Below are 19,190 nucleotides of genomic sequence, written 5' to 3' on the forward strand. Positions count from 1 at the left end.
AAGGCCAATGTTGGTTTCGATTCTTGTTTGCAAACAAAATCTTGATTGTCCCTGGCCCAAACACGATTTCAAAACAAAACAACCCAGTTTTCACATTGGACCTTAGAATCAAAGGGTCTATGAGGATTTTGAATACAAACACAATGTAATTGACTTTGGCCTTATGTAAAATAGCGATTTTTCAAAGAAACATCACATTTTTAATACTTTTCTCGTTATGTAGGGATAGTTTAACTCCCTTAGCATCGATTACAGAGAAAATCTGGTTTGTTTACATTTTTGACTTTGGTCCTTTTACATTGTTTTGCTTGATATAGTTCATGTATATACAAGGGGGAGGGGGTTTGTTTTGCTTTTTTGTTTGCTGAAATTGTGTGTTTGTGTGTATTTCCACAGTTTTGCATACACCGTTTGCGTTTATCTCTAATGCTACCGAAAGTTATCACCTAGCTCTTAAATCTGTCCTTACGAAATATAGTAAAATTCTCAATCTTCAATGTTGTTGCTGTTTCGTTTTCTGCTTTTTTTTTAGAAAAAAATAACAACGAATCCTTCTTGCTCTAAACTCTGCTTATTACAAGGTTTTTGTTTACGGTTGTGTCGTGTTCTGGGCTGTCGCTGTCCGTTTGGATTTGTCGCTGTCGTCGTCCTCAGAAGAAAAGGATTTCGTGGGGGTGTTTTGTATCTGTCATTCTTAATTACCGAGCACGTGCACGTCGTCCTGTTCTTTTTCCGCTGGCGCACCGCCACGGCCGTTTCCACCAACAGGTAGAGGCATTTGAACTGATCCTTGTCGTCGCGGATGACGCCTGAAAAATTGGAAATAATTCCACGTTACTAACATTCCAAGCCCCAAAGCTCATCCCCGCTCACTCACCTTTAACCTTGACGGCGGTCGTCGTGTGCTGGGAGTTGTTATTGCTGCTGCTGGTGTTGTTGTTGTTGTTATTGTTTATATTCGATGACGAAAGCACTGCCGTCGTCGTCGTCGCCGACGACGATTCAACGACTTCGCATTCGACGTTTCCACTGTCGCCGCCGCCGCCGTCGTCGTCGCCGGCGTGCTCGTAGTAATAAGCTTCCTCACCGTCGTCCCCGTCTTGCCCAGCTGGATCGGTGTCGTCACGATGGTGGTCCCCGCTGCGGCTGTGGCCGCCTTGACCACGATCGGCGTGGACGCGCTGTTGTTGCTCGACGCTGCGTTTGTGCTGGCCGCGGACACCACCTGTACCCTGGCCAGCCCAGCGGGAACTGTTGACAAGAGAAAGATTAAATTGATTAGTGATGAAACACTAGGCGTTTTTTCTCTCGTTTCAGCGATTTTCTGAAGAACTAAGCGAGCGAATCTAGCGAAACCTAGCGCGAGACAACAACAGGCGCAAAGTACCTGATTTGGCGAGCACTTTTGTGGCCGTGTTCGGTGCGGAACGCTCTATTAGGTCAGCAGAAGGAAAAACGGAAACCGAAGAAGAAGAAGAGGGAGAAACAGAAAAAGAAAAACATTTGTTACAACAAAATTAAAAAGAAAGAAGGAAAAAAAATACTAAAAGCGATCCATACATACCGGAGGCGTTGCCCGTGCTCAGGGTTTGGGACGACGCTTGCGGCAGATGGCTGCTGTGTGTCGTCGTGGTGGTGGTGAAGTACTCGTTGACGGGGCTGTCCGACGCAATCACTTCCTCTTCCGTTATTCTGGAAAGGAGGCAGACACGACCGTCTTGTTGTTAGTATTTTCTTTTAATTTCTTTCCCAGTTGCACATTTATTCAGACATTCAACAAACAACCGGTGGCACAATCTTCAAGAGAAGAGAAAAGGGTAAAGATTTGCGGAAACAAAGCTCAAAAGGGCAGGAGAGTGGTGCTTCAGCAGTTTACAGGTGCCTTTGCGCCTCTAAACCTAAACTACTAAGCTCGCGAAAAAGTTTTATGAAAATGCTTCTATTTTTCGAAAGCTTTACTGACCATGTTTACATAAGAGTCTTACACACACACACACAAGGTACGAACATAAAAATGAACTAGGACAATCGAAGTTACGTTGTTTCGTTTCTTAAATCCCTAAAATCCTGAATTCCTAATTTTCCAAAAATCGTGAATTCAAAAATTTTAAATTTCAGCGAATTCTAAGATTCTGAAATTCAAAAATTATAATTTTTAGATTTTTAAAATTCTAAGATTCTAAAGTTTTAAAATTCTTCAATTCCTCAATTCTCAATTCCTAAAATTCTCAAATTTTAAAATTCTAAAATTCTTAAATTCTTAAATTTTAAAATGTTAAAAAGTTAAAATTTTAAAATACTAAAATTCTAGAAGTCTAAAAGTCGAAAAGTTTAAAAGTCTAAAGGTCTAAAAGTTTAAAAGTCTAAAAGTCTAAAATTCTTAGTTTTTAAAATTCTAAAATTCTAACAGTCTTAGAGTCTAAAAGTCAAAACATCAAAAATTCTAAAACTTTAAATTCTAAAATTCTAAAATGATATTCTGATATTCTGAAATTCTAAAATTCTGAAATTCTGAAATTCTGAAATTCTGAAATTCTGAAAGTCTGAAATTCTAAAATTCTGAAATTCTAAAATTCTAAAATTCTAAAATTCTAAAATTCTAAAATTCTAAAATTCTAAAATTCTAAAATTCTAAAATTCTAAAATTCTAAAATTCTAAAATTCTAAAATTCTAAAATTCTAAAATTCTAAAATTCTAAAATTCTAAAATTCTGAAATTCTGAAATTCTGAAATTCTGAAATTCTGAAATTCTGAAATTCTGAAATTCTGAAATTCTAAAATTCTAAAATTCTAAAATTCTAAAATTCTAAAATTCTTAAATTCTAAATTTCTAAAATTCTAAATTCTAAATTCTAAATTCTAAATTCTTAAATTCTTAAATTCTTAAATTCTAAAATTTAAATTCTAAATTCTAAAATTCTAAAATTCTTAAATTCTAAAATTCTAAAATTCTAAAATTCTAAAATTCTAAAATTCAAATTTCAAATTCTAAAATTCTAAAATTCTTAAATTCTAAAATTCTAAAATTCTAAAATTCTTAAATTCTGAAATTCTGAAATTCTGAAATTCTGAAATTCTGAAATTCTGAAATTCTGAAATTCTGAAATTCTGAAATTCTGAAATTCTGAAATTCTGAAATTCTGAAATTCTGAAATTCTTAAATTCTTAAATTCTTAAATTCTTAAATTCTTAAATTCTTAAATTCTTAAATTCTTAAATTCTTAAATTCTTAAATTCTTAAATTCTTAAATTCTTAAATTCTTAAATTCTTAAATTCTTAAATTCTTAAATTCTTAAATTCTTAAATTCTAAAGTTGTTAAAATTCTAAAATTCCAAAAGTTTAAAAGTTTAAAAGTCTAAAAGTTTAAAAGTCTAAAATTCTAAAACTCTAAAAATTCTTAAATTCTTAAAGTTTCTCTGTTAGTCTCTCATGCAAACATGGGCAGTTGCGAATCAACAAATCTGACAAAAACTTAGCTATGAAAAAAGAAAAACTTATGCCTAGACAATTTTCCATGAAACTTACTCTTCTGGAATTTCGTCGTCCTTGTCGTTGGCGTACCGGATGATGCCGTCCCACTCGGTTTGTTCGGTTTGCAGCTCTTCCTCCTCCTCCGGGTACTCGTACTCGATGTTGCTCTCGTCCGACCTAAATGAATGCGACCACAACAACGGATTAGTAAAATTGATTTACAGGAAAAGAAATTAAAGAACAGCCAAAAGGTGAACCTTTTCGGTTTCTTCGAGTGCTTGACAAAGGCTTGAATTTTCCTGCGTCTTTGATATTTGGTTTTCTTGAGGACAGAGCGGAACACGGGCTGCTGGGCCCGGTAGGAATGGATATTGTAGGAATAACTTTGAGAGTCACAAGGGGCGGTTGGTTAGTGGGAATATTCAACTACATTTTTTTTTTACTTGCTTCGTTACTCACCGGTAGATTATGTGGTCCTCAAAGTCCACGTCCTCCTCGACCTTCACCAGACCGGCCGGCGTCTGCACGTACTGCTGCCCGATGCTGGAAGTAATAATGTTAGGTACGCCCTCCTCGATGACCTCCTCCTCTTCGATGATCTCCTCAGTGGCACCGACAATGACCTCCGACGCCGGGCTCATCGTGATCGGGTTCGGGCCGGACATGTTGGCCAGTTGGTTGTTCAGCTTTTTGCCCCGTCGCGAGATCGTGTAGTGCAGCGGGTCGTGGCCCTCCCGTCGGATCATTTCCGGCAGGATCCGCCGCCGCGCGTTAATGAACCAGTTGCAAACCTGCAGCACCGTAAGGTTGGCCTCCTGCGACAGCGTCACCTTCTCGGCGTCGCTCGGGTACGCGTTGTACCGGTGCTCGTACAGCCAGCGCTTGAGAATCTTGACCGAGTGTTTGGGCAGGTTACCGCGGCGCTTCCGGATCGAGGACGAGTTGTTCGGACTGATGCCGTCCATGTCCAGGTCACCCTCATATTCGGTTTTGAAGCTGTGGTCACCCTCGACTTTGTAGTGTTCACCGTCCGAACCCTCGGTGTCCTCGGCGCTCGACGCCGGCTGGAAGTTGAGCTCTTGAGCTGGAAATAAAAATAAATAAAATTAAAATCACACTCAATTTTGACTACCCAAAAATCTCCCAAAACCTACAATGTGCGTGCATTTTCACAAACAGCATAAAAGCTCACTTCTCCAGTAGCGAACACAGCGAGCTTTTACCCCTCCAATTTGACAGATGACGCGACGCCGCCGCCGTCGCTCTCTCACACTCTCTTGCGTGATATTGAACGTCAACAAGAGAAGGCAAAAAAACATCACGCACACTCGATCGGGCGAGCTTTGCTTGTGTTGGTGAGTTTTCCCCTCACGTCACGTAGGAAACGTCAAAATCACCCGTGTTTGACGTGTGAAGTAAGAGTTGCCAGAAATGAAGAAATTGATTTTTTTAAAGATTTTTTCGTAATTAGATAGGTATTCAGGCATTGAATTGAATAATTTTTATTCACATTTCTGGAGTTTTTTTTGAAAAGGTCCAATAAACCAAATTTTCAATTTTTGCTTTTTGGGTGTTTTTAGAACCGCCTTGAGTCAGGGGTGTTCAAAAACACCCAAAAAGCAAAAAATGAAAATTTGGTTTATAGGACCTTTTCAAAAAAAACTCTAGATTTCAAGTATAACAATGTAAATTTTGGAGCCTATAAGGCAATTGGGTCTCAAAATAGAATTTTGAGATTGCTTACACTGAGCAAAACTTACACAGCTCAACGAAGTGTTCTACACATGATCTGGCCCTGCTGTACAGAGCACTCAAATATCAATCGCAAAACACTTGAAATTTCGGTGATTGGCCATGAAATAATGTCAATAGCCAAACACTTGAATTTTAAATGGTGTTGAAAATAAAAGTACGTACAAGCGATTTACATTTCTCGCTTGCTAGTCGTGCACGCTACCACTGCGCCGGCCGGCCAGTTGAAAACAAGTGTTTTTGTGCTATTGGTTCTTGCCTCGCTTCTAGCCTTCGATGAAAGCAAAAATCAATCAGTGAAACACATTAAATTCATGTGGATAATCACGTTGACTTTGAATAGTGCCTGTTTGGGTAGATCTTATGATCATTTTCAGTGTTTTGCTCATCACTTTGAATAGTTCAAGACGGTGGGACAAATTCATGAGCAAAACAATTGAAAAGCTTGAGCCACCCGAATGAAATAACATGTTAAAAAATACCAAAAAGTCAACCGCCCAAACACTTGCATTTGATAGTGGTTTGGATTGATGTTGAAACACAAACCAATTAGATCTACGATGTGACTTTATTCAATCATTCAAGTGTTTGGGCACTTGAATAAAAAGTGTGGCATATTTTCAGTGTATTTGATTGAGCACAATGATTAAGCTTTTTTTGAGCACAACTATTTAATGAAAAAAAGAATCAGGGTCTTTCTTAATAGAAAGTATCTTTCATGACAGCCCATTCCAAGGGGACTATAGTTGGGCCATCGCAAAGTGTTAACTTTTTAAATGAAAATAGATTGTTCTTTGGCATTAAAAAATTCACATGTTCACATAAATGTCCCATATGCAAAAAACAGCAAGCGGAGAAAAACGCAGAAAAGTGTTAAGTTTTCGCAATAAAAAAATGATTTTCTCCAAATTCCAAGTATAAAGTACTGGATATGTTACAGATTTCTAGAAGAGTACACAATTTTGAACCAAAGCTTCAATAACTCAAAAGTAATGAAAATGCATATGGGACATTTATGCGAACATGGGCAGTTTAGCACCCTATTACAACAGCGTAAGAGTCATGCAATAGAGACCGCCAAGACAAAGTAGTTTAGCGGATAATTTGGTTTTCCTGTAATTTTTTATACAGCAATTTAATTAAGCAAAAATGACTAGATTTATTTCAACTTTTACGAAAACTTATATTCTTTGTGTTGCAGAGTTAAATGTTTTCTCTTTTTTTGTTCAATTGGGTACTAAAGCCCTATGTAAATTTTTATGTACAACGGTAAAAAACACAATTAAAAACCATTTCTGATCACTTTTTTTTCATTTTAATGCGATTTTTTTTTGACAAGACAACATTTTTTCGATGGATCAACTATGGCCCCCTTGGAACGAGCTGTCAAGTAGGAGCTTTTCTGTCAAGAAGGACCGCGAGGTTAATTTTTCAAAATTGATTTAAAAATCCATTTTAAACTCTATGTGGTCGTACAAAGGGTCATTGTACTCACAAACATAAGCTTTATCGCTGTAAACAATAATATCAGAAGTCCAAGCTTCATTTTAGGACCCAATTTTAAAGTTAAAATTGTTATGCCAAAAGTAAACAAATTTTTGCATTTTCTTTTTTGAAACACATGAGAATTGAAAAGCACTTTAACGTCAAAATTTAGCTGTCTGCATACAGTACCGATTCGATTGTCCGAATGCCTCACAAAAACTTCACTTCGGACAATCAAAACAAAAAAAATTGTCCTATTTTGTATTGTTGAAGTTAAAACATCATCCATGAAATACTCTTAAATCTATAGGCCCCCAAAACCAAAACTAAAAACTCGATTCGCCACCTACATTCGAGTAGAAGAACTTTGGTGCAAGGTTACGTTTACGTTTTAAGGCGATAAGTGCAAAGGGTAGTGAAAACTATTTTAAGATTTTTTGAAAGAAAATTTATTTTTTGGAATAAAATAAAGTTAACAGGAGGTAAGAAATAAAAAGTCCTATCGATTGACTTTTAGATTTTTTTGCTAAGTTGCCTTTTTCATTGAAAATTCTGAGATCCGGATTGAAAACGCGAGAATGAGGTTAGATTGCTAGTTTTGAAAATCATTCCAATTAACATTTTTCAAGCATAGCGTTTCTTTTATGGTAGAAGTGACTTTAAAAAATATTTATAAACTTTAATAATCTACATTCTCAATTGATTAATTAGTTTTTGGTTGATTAAAACTTTTTCTTATTTTGAATCAGATAATGAACAGGTTAAATCGGACATCACAAGAATATTTTCGTTTATAACAATTAAGCTATTTATTTCTTACCTGAAAATTGTATAATTTGTTATCAATGTAGATTGTATGATGAAATAAAACAATTTCAAATTTCAAACCAATTTACTCGCTGTAGGTTCTAATGAAAACCTCACCCCAAGTTTCAGCGCCCTCTAGCGGGGGGTAATTTTGACGTTTGATATAGAGCACTATTTATAGAGTACTTGTTCGGTAACTGGGCTGAGAACGTAGCCCAGTCACCGAATGCTGCTCATTAACTGAGCTGAACCAAAAATAACGAGGGGACCACCGATGCATATTTTCCAGAATAATAATTACTCACTGGACTAAAGTAAATAACAACAGTAACACGATGAAACCATATCACATAATGCATTTACTTTGAATCATATTTATAAAGTATTTTCTGTCAAGAATTAAAATTGATTAAAAATCCAAAACTTTTGTAAATGGTCATTGTACTCAGATAAGTTACTGTTTATCAGCAATCTACTTCATTTAACAATGCTTACTGATCTTTAATTGTGACTTGAAATTAAATAAAAATTTGAATTTTTTTTTAACAAATTCGTAAGTCTATTATGCCCTAGGAAATACTTTTTGGATTTGGATTAAATGTAGTCAGCAATTATACAGACCGGCCATCTTGAAGGATTTTTATCCATTTCACGGTCACACAAATTCCCAAATAACTGATTAATTCATTTTAAAAAAAAATGCAAATTTTCTCAATTTTCTGCAGTTTACCAGGCAGCATGCTGCGATCTTTTGACATTCATAGAATTTATCGATTTTTTTCTTTCTGTATTTCTGGCAACACTGCCAAACAGTTACATTGGTGTGGGTGAGCAAGAAAGAAACTCACCAACACAATCTTCAAATTTTGACAGTTTCTTCAATGTTTGAAAAATACAAGTTTTTGACATAAATTTTTTATCAATTTGAATTTTTACAAAAACGAATCTGTCAACTGGACCGATTTTGCACACAATTTTCAAAATATGAGTTTGTTTAAATTTTTGACGGTCGTCTTCAAGCGACGCGTAAAATTCAAACGACGCAGTCTTTTTTTCACTCGCACCGCCATGTTGGAAATCGTGCTGTCATCCGCTTCCAGCCTGTCATGTTCGAGAACAAATTTCGTGTTTGAATTTTATACAAGTTTTCTGGTAAATTTCGCGTGGATTTCCTAACTTTGATGAATGTTTATCTTCTTAAAAAGATGAGCTTGTTATTTTGACAATCGAAAAAAATACGGGATCCGTCTTGACGATTACATTCCGGGTGACAAAGGTTTGACATTTGACAGACAGCCGCCGCTGCACGACCAAAACGAAGCTCGACGAATTATCTGACAAATTATGCAATAGATTTTGATAGATTCTCTTGTTTACGAAAGACGCGCGACGACAGTTGCGAATCAAAATAGTTCTGCGAGAGGTTCCCGTTCCAAGCCTCGGTTACCTTCATTTTCCTGCTGTAGCAGTTTGGCTTGTAGTGCGCCTCCCGGGCCAGGTCACGGATGTCGGTCCGCTTGACGGTCTGCACCGTCGTCGTTGTTTCGATCGGCACCGACGTGATCTCGTACTCTTCGTGGTGCAGGTCTTCGGGAGAGAGGATGACCTCCTCGGTCTCCACGATTTCCTCTATTTCCTCAATCTTGACGGCTTTGGATGGCGACAAGCGCCCCGACTGCTAGGCAAAGATGCGTTCAAACGTGTGCTACGGAAACCGGATCTTCGCAATCCGGTGCGCAATTTGAAGTTTTCGCTTCCTCTCAGCCGCGAAGCCTACTTCGATTCTTCGCCACTGTTTGCCTAGCAGCAGCTCAAAACTCAAGGCTTGCTGAGTTTTTTCCGTCCTTCCCCGCACCAACGCGAAGAACCGCGCGCGACCTCCACGCACCCCGCTTCCACCAAAGTCCACTTTTCACACGAAATTTTCAACCCTTCCGCTGGGGTCGATTTCCGCCGAACTTTGCCACAAAAACACCGCTCCAACGTTCGCACCGCGGCGGACCAACTTTTCCCCAACTTTCGCACCAATTTCCGTCACTTTTCACCCCCGAAAAACCACTTTGAAAATCGCGACACTTTTCCTCTGCAAAAGGAGCTAGCTGTCAAAAATGTGATGAGCAGAGAGGAATAACAAAAAGCGCTCCACACAATGCAACGCGAACTGTCAGAATGACAGGCATCAAGCGGAGCGTCCGCGGCAAAACCGAAAACGCAGCGAGCGACGGCCGAAACAAAATGGCGGACCGACGACGGCGCGCGCGAGGAGCGAGAGCTTTCGGGCGATGCGAGCGACGACGGCGACGGATCGGGTAAATAAAGCACGCACACAGCGGCGGCGGCAGCAGTGACAGGCGAGGTGGAGAGCGTGTGGATGTGTGGGTGAGATTTTACGATTTGGGAGGGGAGGGGAGTTATGTTGCGTGTTTACAAGCATAAGAGCATGGGCGGCGGCCTTTTTCTTAGGGGGGAGCTTGATTTAGCTCGATTTTATGAAACATTCTGGAGAAGCGAAAACACAAAAAGTTTAATTTTGGTTGGGTGAGCGTTTTAGCAGAATGCTCACAAAAAAAAAGCTTCACAAAAAACGGGTGATATTTTTATACAATAAGTCTTTTTTATGGCAATAAGTTTCATGGTTATTTTTTTGACTTTTGATATTTGGCAAAAAATACACAAAAATGTAATAGAAACGATAAGATAAAATCATGAATAAATCGTGACGAATTTTTGACAAAAAGGAATGCATCATTAGAATGTAGTAACAAAAGTCGTGTTTTCCAGCACAGCATTTTTTTCAGTTCTTTATGAGGTCCTAAACAACTCTCCAAAGTCTGGGAAATATTGGTTAAGTTCCAAACATTGCATAAGCAAAATTTGGACCATTTTTTTTTATTTCGACATTTAAAAAAAATCGATGTTTCACGTTATATTCATGTATGGTTGTTTTGAAAGGTGCCCTACAACTTTCCCGAAGAGAGTTTGATGCTAACTTGCTTCTAAAAAAATAGCGCCCTCAAAACTGGTATAAAACGTGTTGTTGCTCAAAAATCAAGTTTTAGACGAATACAAATTCCCATACAAATTTGATTCGCTTTGCGGAAAGTGTGGAGTAACCAATCGTTCCCAAACTTTGGGGAGTTGTTTAGGGCTGTCAAAAAATGGTTTAGTATCTATGTCCTGAAACTTCAATATATTGCTTAAAGTCAAAAAGAGCTTAGTTTGACTTGCGAAAGGTGCTATGCACTTTTTGTAAACAAAACTATTTTTTACAGGTTCTCAACCAATTTACATATAATCAATTTCAAAAATGCTTTAAATTGACCATCTGCACGTCCTTTAAATCCCATAAACTCTAAAACAATGAAAATTCAGTTTGGCTTACAGAAAAAGCCAATAAGTGTCGTGTTGGTTGAAAACCAACTTGAAATATCACATAAGCATATTTTAGCATCACGGACATTATTTGCGCCGATTTGAAAATGCCAGACATTTAAAAAAATATTCAGTTTAAAATGAAATAACATTTATCATTTACTTGCCTGACAAAAGTAAGTTTCAACCGAGCTTTGAATTTTCAGTTGAGATACGACTGGCACCTGGAATACTGTAGAAAAGACTTCGAAAAATTGATAAAATTATATTACAATTTTTTTAAACCAACATTAAACAAATTTTACTCAAGTAAGTTTGGCTAATTTTTAAGGGAAAGATAGATTATTAGGAGTACATTCAGAATATTCAATAAACCAAAAAGCATTAAAATGTGCAGTTTGAAATGTTTTCTTCAATATATGTTAAACATAAAAAATAGTTTAAAAAATCGATAAAAAACAATAAATGGACTCAGTAAAAACAAAGTAAAATTAAACTAACTCAGACAACATAAATAATTTAGGAGCACACTGTTGCGTGTACAAATCGTTATACAAATACTATTAAATCGATTTGACGTTTTCCAGCGGTATGCGCGGCGCTTGCGTATTCGTAAGTTGACGATCTGAAGCTGTCATTGGGTTGTATTTATTTCGTGAAAAATGCATAATATTATTCTCCTAACTTCGTTTCGACACAAATACAATCGTGTTTGCCAAACACCAAGGCAACGACTACTATTTACTGATGTTTACCGAATTGACGTTTTGACAGCTGTCAATTACTGGAAATTTATCATTTATTTCTGTACCGTTATCGACAGATCTATGCTTGAAAAATATACGAGTAAATTTTGTAGGTCCTACAAAATAATTATTTGATTTATCTCTATGAGCAAATTTGATGATTTATATGCCTTTGGAGCTATTGACAACAATCAAACAGCTTAAGGCCACTTCCAAAATGGCTACCAATCTATACATTTTCACAATAAAAATTGATAGCAGTAAACTTACTAAACAGTATATATCTCGTTTTATATGTTGCAAAATAACCAAATCACATTAGGTATTCAAATGAAAACATTTGCATAATTTGTACAAGCTCATAATATTACCGCGAAATTTGAGCTGTCATTGACTCAATAAAGCTTTTCTGTTTTTATTTTTTCTTCGGCTTTGAAAACAATTTTGTTTGAAAATTTTGCAAAATTCTTATCAATGTTTCTTTTGATAAATTTATCGGTTTAATTTTTGTTGCAATATATTTTGTTTGCAGTTGTATTCAAATCATAAATTTATTTGTTTCTTGGGTAAAAATGGCAGCTGATAAAAGTGGAAACACACACACATAATTTCGTCCAAAAACCAAAGTTAAGCATACAAATTTGAACTTACCCATCATTTTTCCAGTGTAAAATGCAAACACTCACGAATTCACAAACAATTACAGTTTAAAAACACGCACTTAGTCACTATTTTCAAGATTTTTTCCCAAACCAAAACTCGAATGTTTATTTATGGACGCTGAATTTTGACTTTTGAAATGTCAAATGAAGTTCCCCCTGAAAATATTTTCCTCCGCGACGACGGCGACGACGGCTGGGCGAAGTGATGCACCTCCCTCCCAGAAAAGAAGGAGAGCATATAAACCGGATCGTAGTGTGCGTGAGCGGGTTTGTTTATGTTGCGTTCAGATGTGTGCGTGATTTTCCGGTTTGGAAGTGTGTGGGTGTGTGAGTGGTGTCAAGCAGGAGCTGTCAAACCGAAAGCTCTCTCTCAGCATTTTCCAAGTCCAACGTTGCCACGTTTACTCGTGTGATTTTCAAAAATTATGCTGCCGCACAGTTTGTACACTTGAGGTGATTTGGACAAAATTTGAGGCTGCTGAAAAAATAACGTCATGATTCGAAATCCGGACACTTAGTAGCATATCATTTTCGTTATAGCTGACAAAAAATCATGTAATAAGTTGGAAATGAAGAAATATCATCAGGATGTAGTATTAACAGTCAGTTTTAAGAGAATGCATGCAAATTATGTCTTTTCTAACAATTTTTCATCAGAATTTGAAAATTATAATGACTTGTTGTGCTTCGAATACCGGACACTGATAAAAGCTGATTCGAAATCCGGACACTTTTGCTTCGAGTTCTGGACACACGTTTTTGCTGATGAATCGCACAAATTTGGACTGAAATGTTAGTGAATGGCATTCTTAGGTTTCAAATAAGCTGTTAACATCAAATCAATCGATATTTTATATAAAAATTTGCAGGAATTTAAGGAAATCAAAACCATGAATTTCTGCTTTGCCTTCCCGGTGCTTCGGACGCCTATGAAATATTTCACGTGTTATGTTTCGCATTTTTGGTAATCTTATAATTTTATTTAATTGTTTTGAAATTAACAACAGCGTTCAAACAAACTTGAAATGAAAGTTGATGTTAGAATTCACCAAATAACACAGTTTTGATAAAACAAGATGAGGTGTCCCGAGGCTACGTGTTAAGTTTTCGTGAAAAAAACTGGATTTCCTCCTGATTTCTAGAACAAAGTGACACGATTTTTAACCAAACTTCATAAAAAAATTGATTTGATGTTGATGTTAGAATTCATCAAATAACACAGTTTTGACATTCATAATGCGAACTTATATCCAAATTAATGATAAAACAAGATTAGGTGTCCCGAGGCTACGTGTTAAGTTTTCGCGAAAAAACTGGATTTCCTCCTGATTTCTAGAACAAAGTACTGGATGTTGTTGGCGATTTTGAACCAAACTTCATAAAAAAAATCAGGATCAACTCGGATTGTGTTGCACACTTCGACAAAGTTGTAGACAATTGAATTTCCTATAAGAATCTTACACTTGAACAATTTTGGGCAAGACCTGCGTCGCCTGGCAGAAAAATACTGAAAAGATGTTTTTCTGCATACATTTTTTGCGATTTTTCCCATATAAACTTCAACGATAAGAAGCGACCCTTTAACCGTAACCGATTTGGCTCAAAATTGGCACAGTTACTTACTTTTGCCTAAGGAATCGAGCCAAAGGGTATCCCTGATGTCGATTATTTTCATTGTCACCCTAATGAACAGCTGCCAACATTGACTTTCCGGCTTTCGGGGAGAATGGCTCACATAAATTTGTCAATAGCATGCCAAATGCATCGTTTCTGTCGACCCTACTACATTTAGGACCTTTATTTAAAACAAAAAACTGCATTTCAAGAGTATTTCTTTCAGAGCAGCATGTTCCATAATTGTGGGATGTTATTGTGCCTCCCACAATTGTGGAACACCTGAATTTAACTGATATTTTAAAAAAAAGTTATCAGACCATTCGTAAAACATAACTAAGCATGAGTTTCGTTGGTTTCAGTGCGTGAAGTCATTATTTTGTATAAATTTTCTACTCATAGAGAGAACCAAAGTTTGTTTACATCCGTAAGAAAAAAGTGTTCCGAATTTGTGAATTTCAAGGGTCTTCAAAAACTTGATATAAAAGTTAAATTTTACAGTTGTTCGATACAGCATTCGAAAGATCGCATGAAAAGCTTTCAAATGAAGGTAAAAGCGAATCATTAAGTTCAATTATCGATTTTCTATGATTTGTTGAACATTGGTCGATCTGTAAACGCACCTGACCAATCTGCCATTGGGATTCCTGAACATGGTTCTACTAGCAAAACCGGTACTTTTTAATGGCTTGAGTGAACCTTATCGTTATTTTTCATAGATTTCAAAATTTTTGGGAAATCAAACGCATTTCCCACATTTTTCCAGAGTTTATCCCACTGTGCTTTTTTCATGCTGCTTTGTTTACAAAACCTATGCACGATCTATGCTCACGCCTGAATTTGTTTTGGTCGCGCCTGTCGCAATGTTGCTGATGTTGTTGTGGGGTGGCCAGTCAGGCAGTGCACTTTAGGGTCCTCTTATCAGTGTTATTCATTCAATTTGTACGAATTAAGATTGATTTTTATTTGTTTTGGTTGGTGTTGAGATTCATTAACTTTCGCCACCATGGCGGCCGAATTCCTCGCCGAGAACAATGTCTGCGGCCAGACGATTTTGCAGATTGTGGCCGAGGGCAACACCATCATCTGCGAGCTGCTGCGCCTGAAGGAGTTTATCCCGGAGGTGTTTTGGTGTGATTTTTTATGGTGTTAATTTTGTAAATACTTCAATGAGATTTTTTTGTCTGCAGCTTGAAAACTAAAGAGGAGCAGCAAAAGTATGGCGAAATCATTATGGACTTTAGCTACTTTCAAATCTCGGACGCGCAGGAGGCCCGCATCGAGGCCGACGAGAAGCTGCAGGTGCTGGACGAGGAAATCCGCGAGAATTATCTGGTGATTCTGAACCGGTTCTACATCGTGTTTGAAAGCATTCACAAGTACATCAAGGAGCTGAACACCTTTCTGGACGAGCTCAACGGGGGGATGTTTATCCAGCAGTCGATGGAGAAGGTGTTCCAGGACGAGGAGGGCAAGCAGCTGATGGTGGGTGTTGCTTAACTCATTGGTATTCCTGAAATTAACAAGTTCATTCCAGTGCGAAGCCCTGTACCTGTACGGCGTCATGCTGCTCGTGGTGGACCTCCAGATCCCGGGTCTGGTTCGGGAGCGGCTGCTGGTGGCCTACAATCGGTACAGCGCGCTCAAGACCGACGGCGACAGCAACATCGACGAGGTGTGCAAGCTGCTCCGTTCGACCGGGTACAACGACGGAAGTACCTCTTCGTCAGCCCTGTCGTCGTTCGCAGCCGCCAAGAAGACTCAAAACTACCCGGAGGACTACTTTGGCCGGGTGCCGGTGAACCCGGTGTACGTGGAGATGGTGATTGGCCGACTGAGGTCGGACGACGTGTACAATCAAATTTCGGTGTATCCACTGCCGGAACATCGGTCCACGGCGTTGGCCAACCAAGCTGGGATGTTGTACGTTTGTCTGTTCTTTGCGACCAACATGCTGCACAACCAGGCCTCGCGGATGCGCGAGATTGTGGACAAGTTTTTCTCGGACAATTGGATCGTTTCGCTTTACATGGGAATCACGGTGAACTTGCTGAACGCTTGGGATCCGTTTAAGGCGGCCAAATCTGCGATGTTGAACACGTTCGACAGTGGGAATTTGAAGGAGATTTGCAGCAAGCAGAAGCGATCTATGGAAACGTTGTTGAATCGTACGAGGAGTATTTTGAAGGAGGGCAACCTCACCGAGCAGAAGTTGCTGGATAACATTCCGAAGGTGACGGCGTTGATCCGCGAGTGCAACATTACGGTCCGCTGGGTGATGCTGCACACGGGGCAGCCCGTGATTGATGTGGGCAGTGCGGCTTCGTTGAAGAAGTGTCGCCAGGTGAAGGAGCTCATTGAAAGTGATATCGATTTTAAAGGGATCGAGTTCTTTGAGTTGCTGTTGAACACGGCTCAGTTGGAGGTTAAGATTAGGGAGATTTTGAAGAGGCTGCTGGACGAGAGGCAGGAAAGGTGGGACAGTTTTAAGAAGGAAGCATGTGAGCGGATTCAGGACCTGGCGGATGCTTACTCTGGGGATAAACCTTTCGGAAAGATGAAAAAGAATGATAGTTTGAGCAAGTGGTTCTTGAATATTGGCCGGGAGATTACTAAACTTAGTAATGAGGACAAGGAGTTGAGTGTTTCAGGTAGAAATATCATTCAGCTGATTCAAGCTTTGGAGGAGGTTCAGGACTTTCATGATCTTAGCAAAAACATGCAAGTGAAGCAGAACATGGTCGAGACGCGGCAATATCTTCAACAGATGTTCCACACAATCAGCATCAAGGAGGACGACCTGATCAATCTGCAACTGATTGGAGATTTCAGCTATGCCTGGCGACTGATTGACAGCTACACTCCAATGATGCAAGAAAATATCAAAAAGCAGCCCAGTTTGGTAATCAAGTTGCGTTCGACCTTTCTCAAACTAGCCTCAGCGCTGGAAATCCCCCTTCTCCGGCTGAACCAAGCCGAGAGCGAAGATTTGATGGACGTTTCCAAGTACTACAGCAACGAGCTCGCAAATTTCGTCCGCAAGGTCGTTCAAATCATCCCGGAAACGATGTTCACCATCCTGGCCCAAATCATCGACCTTCAAACCAACGTAATCAAGCAAATCCCGATGCGACTCGAAAAGGAAAAGCTCAAAGAGTACGCCCAGCTCGACGAACGGTTCACGATAGCAAAGCTTACCTACTCCGTGTCAACGTTCACCGAGGGAATCCTCGCCATGAAAACGACCCTCGTCGGCGTGGTCGCCCTCGATCCCAAACAACTGCTCGAAGACGGCATTCGGAAGGAGTTTGTGAAGAACGTTTCCGACGCGTTCCACACGAATCTCACGTTCAACGCCAAAGCCAAAGAGTCCGAACTGGAGGCGAAACTAACCGCGCTGCACAAAATCATCGACGGGTACAAGCGCTCGTTCGAGTACGTCCAGGACTACCTGAACATTCACTGCTTGCGCATCTGGAACGAGGAGATGCAGCGCATCATCAACTACAACGTCCAGCGGGAGTGCAATCCGTTCGTGAAGAGCAAGATTCTCGACTGGGAGTCGGAGTTCCAGAGCAGCACCATTCCGATTCCGAGCTACGAACCGCTGGACATGGCTTCGGTTACGTTCGTGGGACGGCTGGCGCGCGAGATAATGCGCATTACGGATCCAAAGTAAGTTTTCTCGTTTAAAGTGTTCAAACCGTTCTACTAATTTTGCTACTATCCCTTTCAGAACCACCATCTACGTGGACATCTGCACGACCTGGTACGACCCCAAGTCCCACAAACCGCTCCTCACAAACAAATTCGCCGCACGCGTCAACGAAACCTTCGGCCCACCCGGCCTAGTCGGACTCGACAAACTCTACTCTTTCCTTGTAACCGCCGAGTTGGAAAACTTCCTCGTCACCATCGCCCGCAAGCTCCAGCACGAACCGAGCTGGTACGACGCGCTAGACAACGTCGAGTCCGAGCTGCAAAAGGTCGACTACGTGGAACTGCCCGGCAAAACGTACGCTAATCTGACGACCACCTTCACACGAATTTGGCCCCAGCTGCAGGACTGGATCCTGAAGATCGGCCAGAAGCAAATCCTTCGAACGCACGTCGCGTTCGAGCTCAACTGCAGCTGCAAGCTAAAGTCCACCAAGCTGGAGTCATCGCTGCGGGCCCTGAACGACGCCATTCTGATGGACGTGAAGCGACACACACTAAACGAAAGCAAGCCACTGCCGAGCGCCGACCTCGTGTTTGAGCTGAACCGCTATCTGGAGTGCGCCGGCCTGTACAACCCTTACCGCAAGAAGTACATCGAAACTAAAAGTCCGCGCTTTTTGTCCCTGCTCGTGTTCCTGTTTGTGATTGTCCACCTGCCCCGCTTCCAATACATGAAGAACGTCGACAGCTTGATCGCCAAAAAGAAAAACGACCCAATCGATGGCTTTCCCGTGGTCGTCGGTCTACTGACCGTCTTCCGGCAGTTTCACAACGCCCACATGGACACATTCCTGGTGTACATCTGCCAGTACGTTATGTCGTTTGTTGACGCAAATTTAAAGTAAGTTTTAAAGAACTCCACACACAAAAAAAAAACATTTTTAATTATTAAATTTCAGAGCGAAGCAGGAAATTTGCGCGGAAGCGGTGCTGGCGCTGCGATTTCTAGAGATTTTTACCCGCGTGGCGGAGATACCGCGCGCCCAGCTCGAGCAGTACATCCCGGACAACGTGTTGAACCAGTACGAGTTTCTGTCCGGCGGCAAGTCCTGACCGGTGAAGGACTGGTGGTGCCTTGGGAATTGAAGGGTGTTTTTTGTTCGTTGGAGTCATCGTTAAATGAAAGTTCTATAAAATCCATAGAAGTGCGATTAATATTTTATGTTTTAGCAATATGAATGTTAAAATAAATAAATAAACTGCCTTGTAACCACCAATTGTAGAACGTTGATCGGTAATTTTTTTTTAAGTACCGACGCGCGAGAATTTATTAAGTAAAGTTCAATATCTCTCGCACGAAAAGGAAAACATTTACAAAAACTAGAAAATCTAGTTTTCTTAGAAGCACAACGGTAAGGTCCAAACTCTCCAATGCCCAAGGTTTGTTTTTCGAATTTTATTTCCGTGTATTATTTTTTGTTTCATTTTTAAGGAGGTATTAGACTATGACAAACAAACAAACGAACAAACAAGCGCTTTTTGACAGTGCTTGCATGTGTTTGCTGAAACGTCAGCCTGCCTACATTTTGCTTTGTTTTTGAGTTTGGCAAACACAAAA

The 19,190-nt window shown here is 39.6% G+C and overlaps 2 protein-coding genes across 2 annotated transcripts; one reads left to right on the top strand and one right to left on the bottom strand.

Moving 5' to 3' along the window:
• Positions 1-557: 557 nt before the first annotated feature.
• On the bottom strand, positions 558-14,920 carry LOC6040624 (iroquois-class homeodomain protein irx-4-A). Its single transcript, XM_038261262.1, is given in 11 exon segments — positions 558-735; positions 738-809; positions 878-1,000; positions 1,003-1,251; positions 1,388-1,432; positions 1,565-1,692; positions 3,529-3,651; positions 3,934-4,558; positions 8,966-8,992; positions 8,995-9,196; positions 14,909-14,920. Coding segments are annotated over 11 exon segments (1,647 nt in total). The 3' UTR covers positions 558-694.
• Positions 14,750-18,841, top strand: LOC6040625 (WASH complex subunit 5). Its single transcript, XM_038263069.1, has 5 exons — positions 14,750-15,043; positions 15,103-15,397; positions 15,450-17,587; positions 17,649-18,473; positions 18,532-18,841. The coding sequence occupies exons 1-5, from the start codon at positions 14,919-14,921 to the stop codon at positions 18,683-18,685; spliced, it is 3,537 nt and encodes a 1,178-aa protein (XP_038118997.1). The 5' UTR covers positions 14,750-14,918; the 3' UTR covers positions 18,686-18,841.
• The last annotated feature ends 349 nt before the right edge of the window (positions 18,842-19,190 follow it).

This window comes from Culex quinquefasciatus, chromosome 3, assembly GCF_015732765.1.
Source record: "Culex quinquefasciatus strain JHB chromosome 3, VPISU_Cqui_1.0_pri_paternal, whole genome shotgun sequence".
Taxonomy (NCBI): Eukaryota; Metazoa; Arthropoda; class Insecta; order Diptera; family Culicidae; genus Culex; species Culex quinquefasciatus.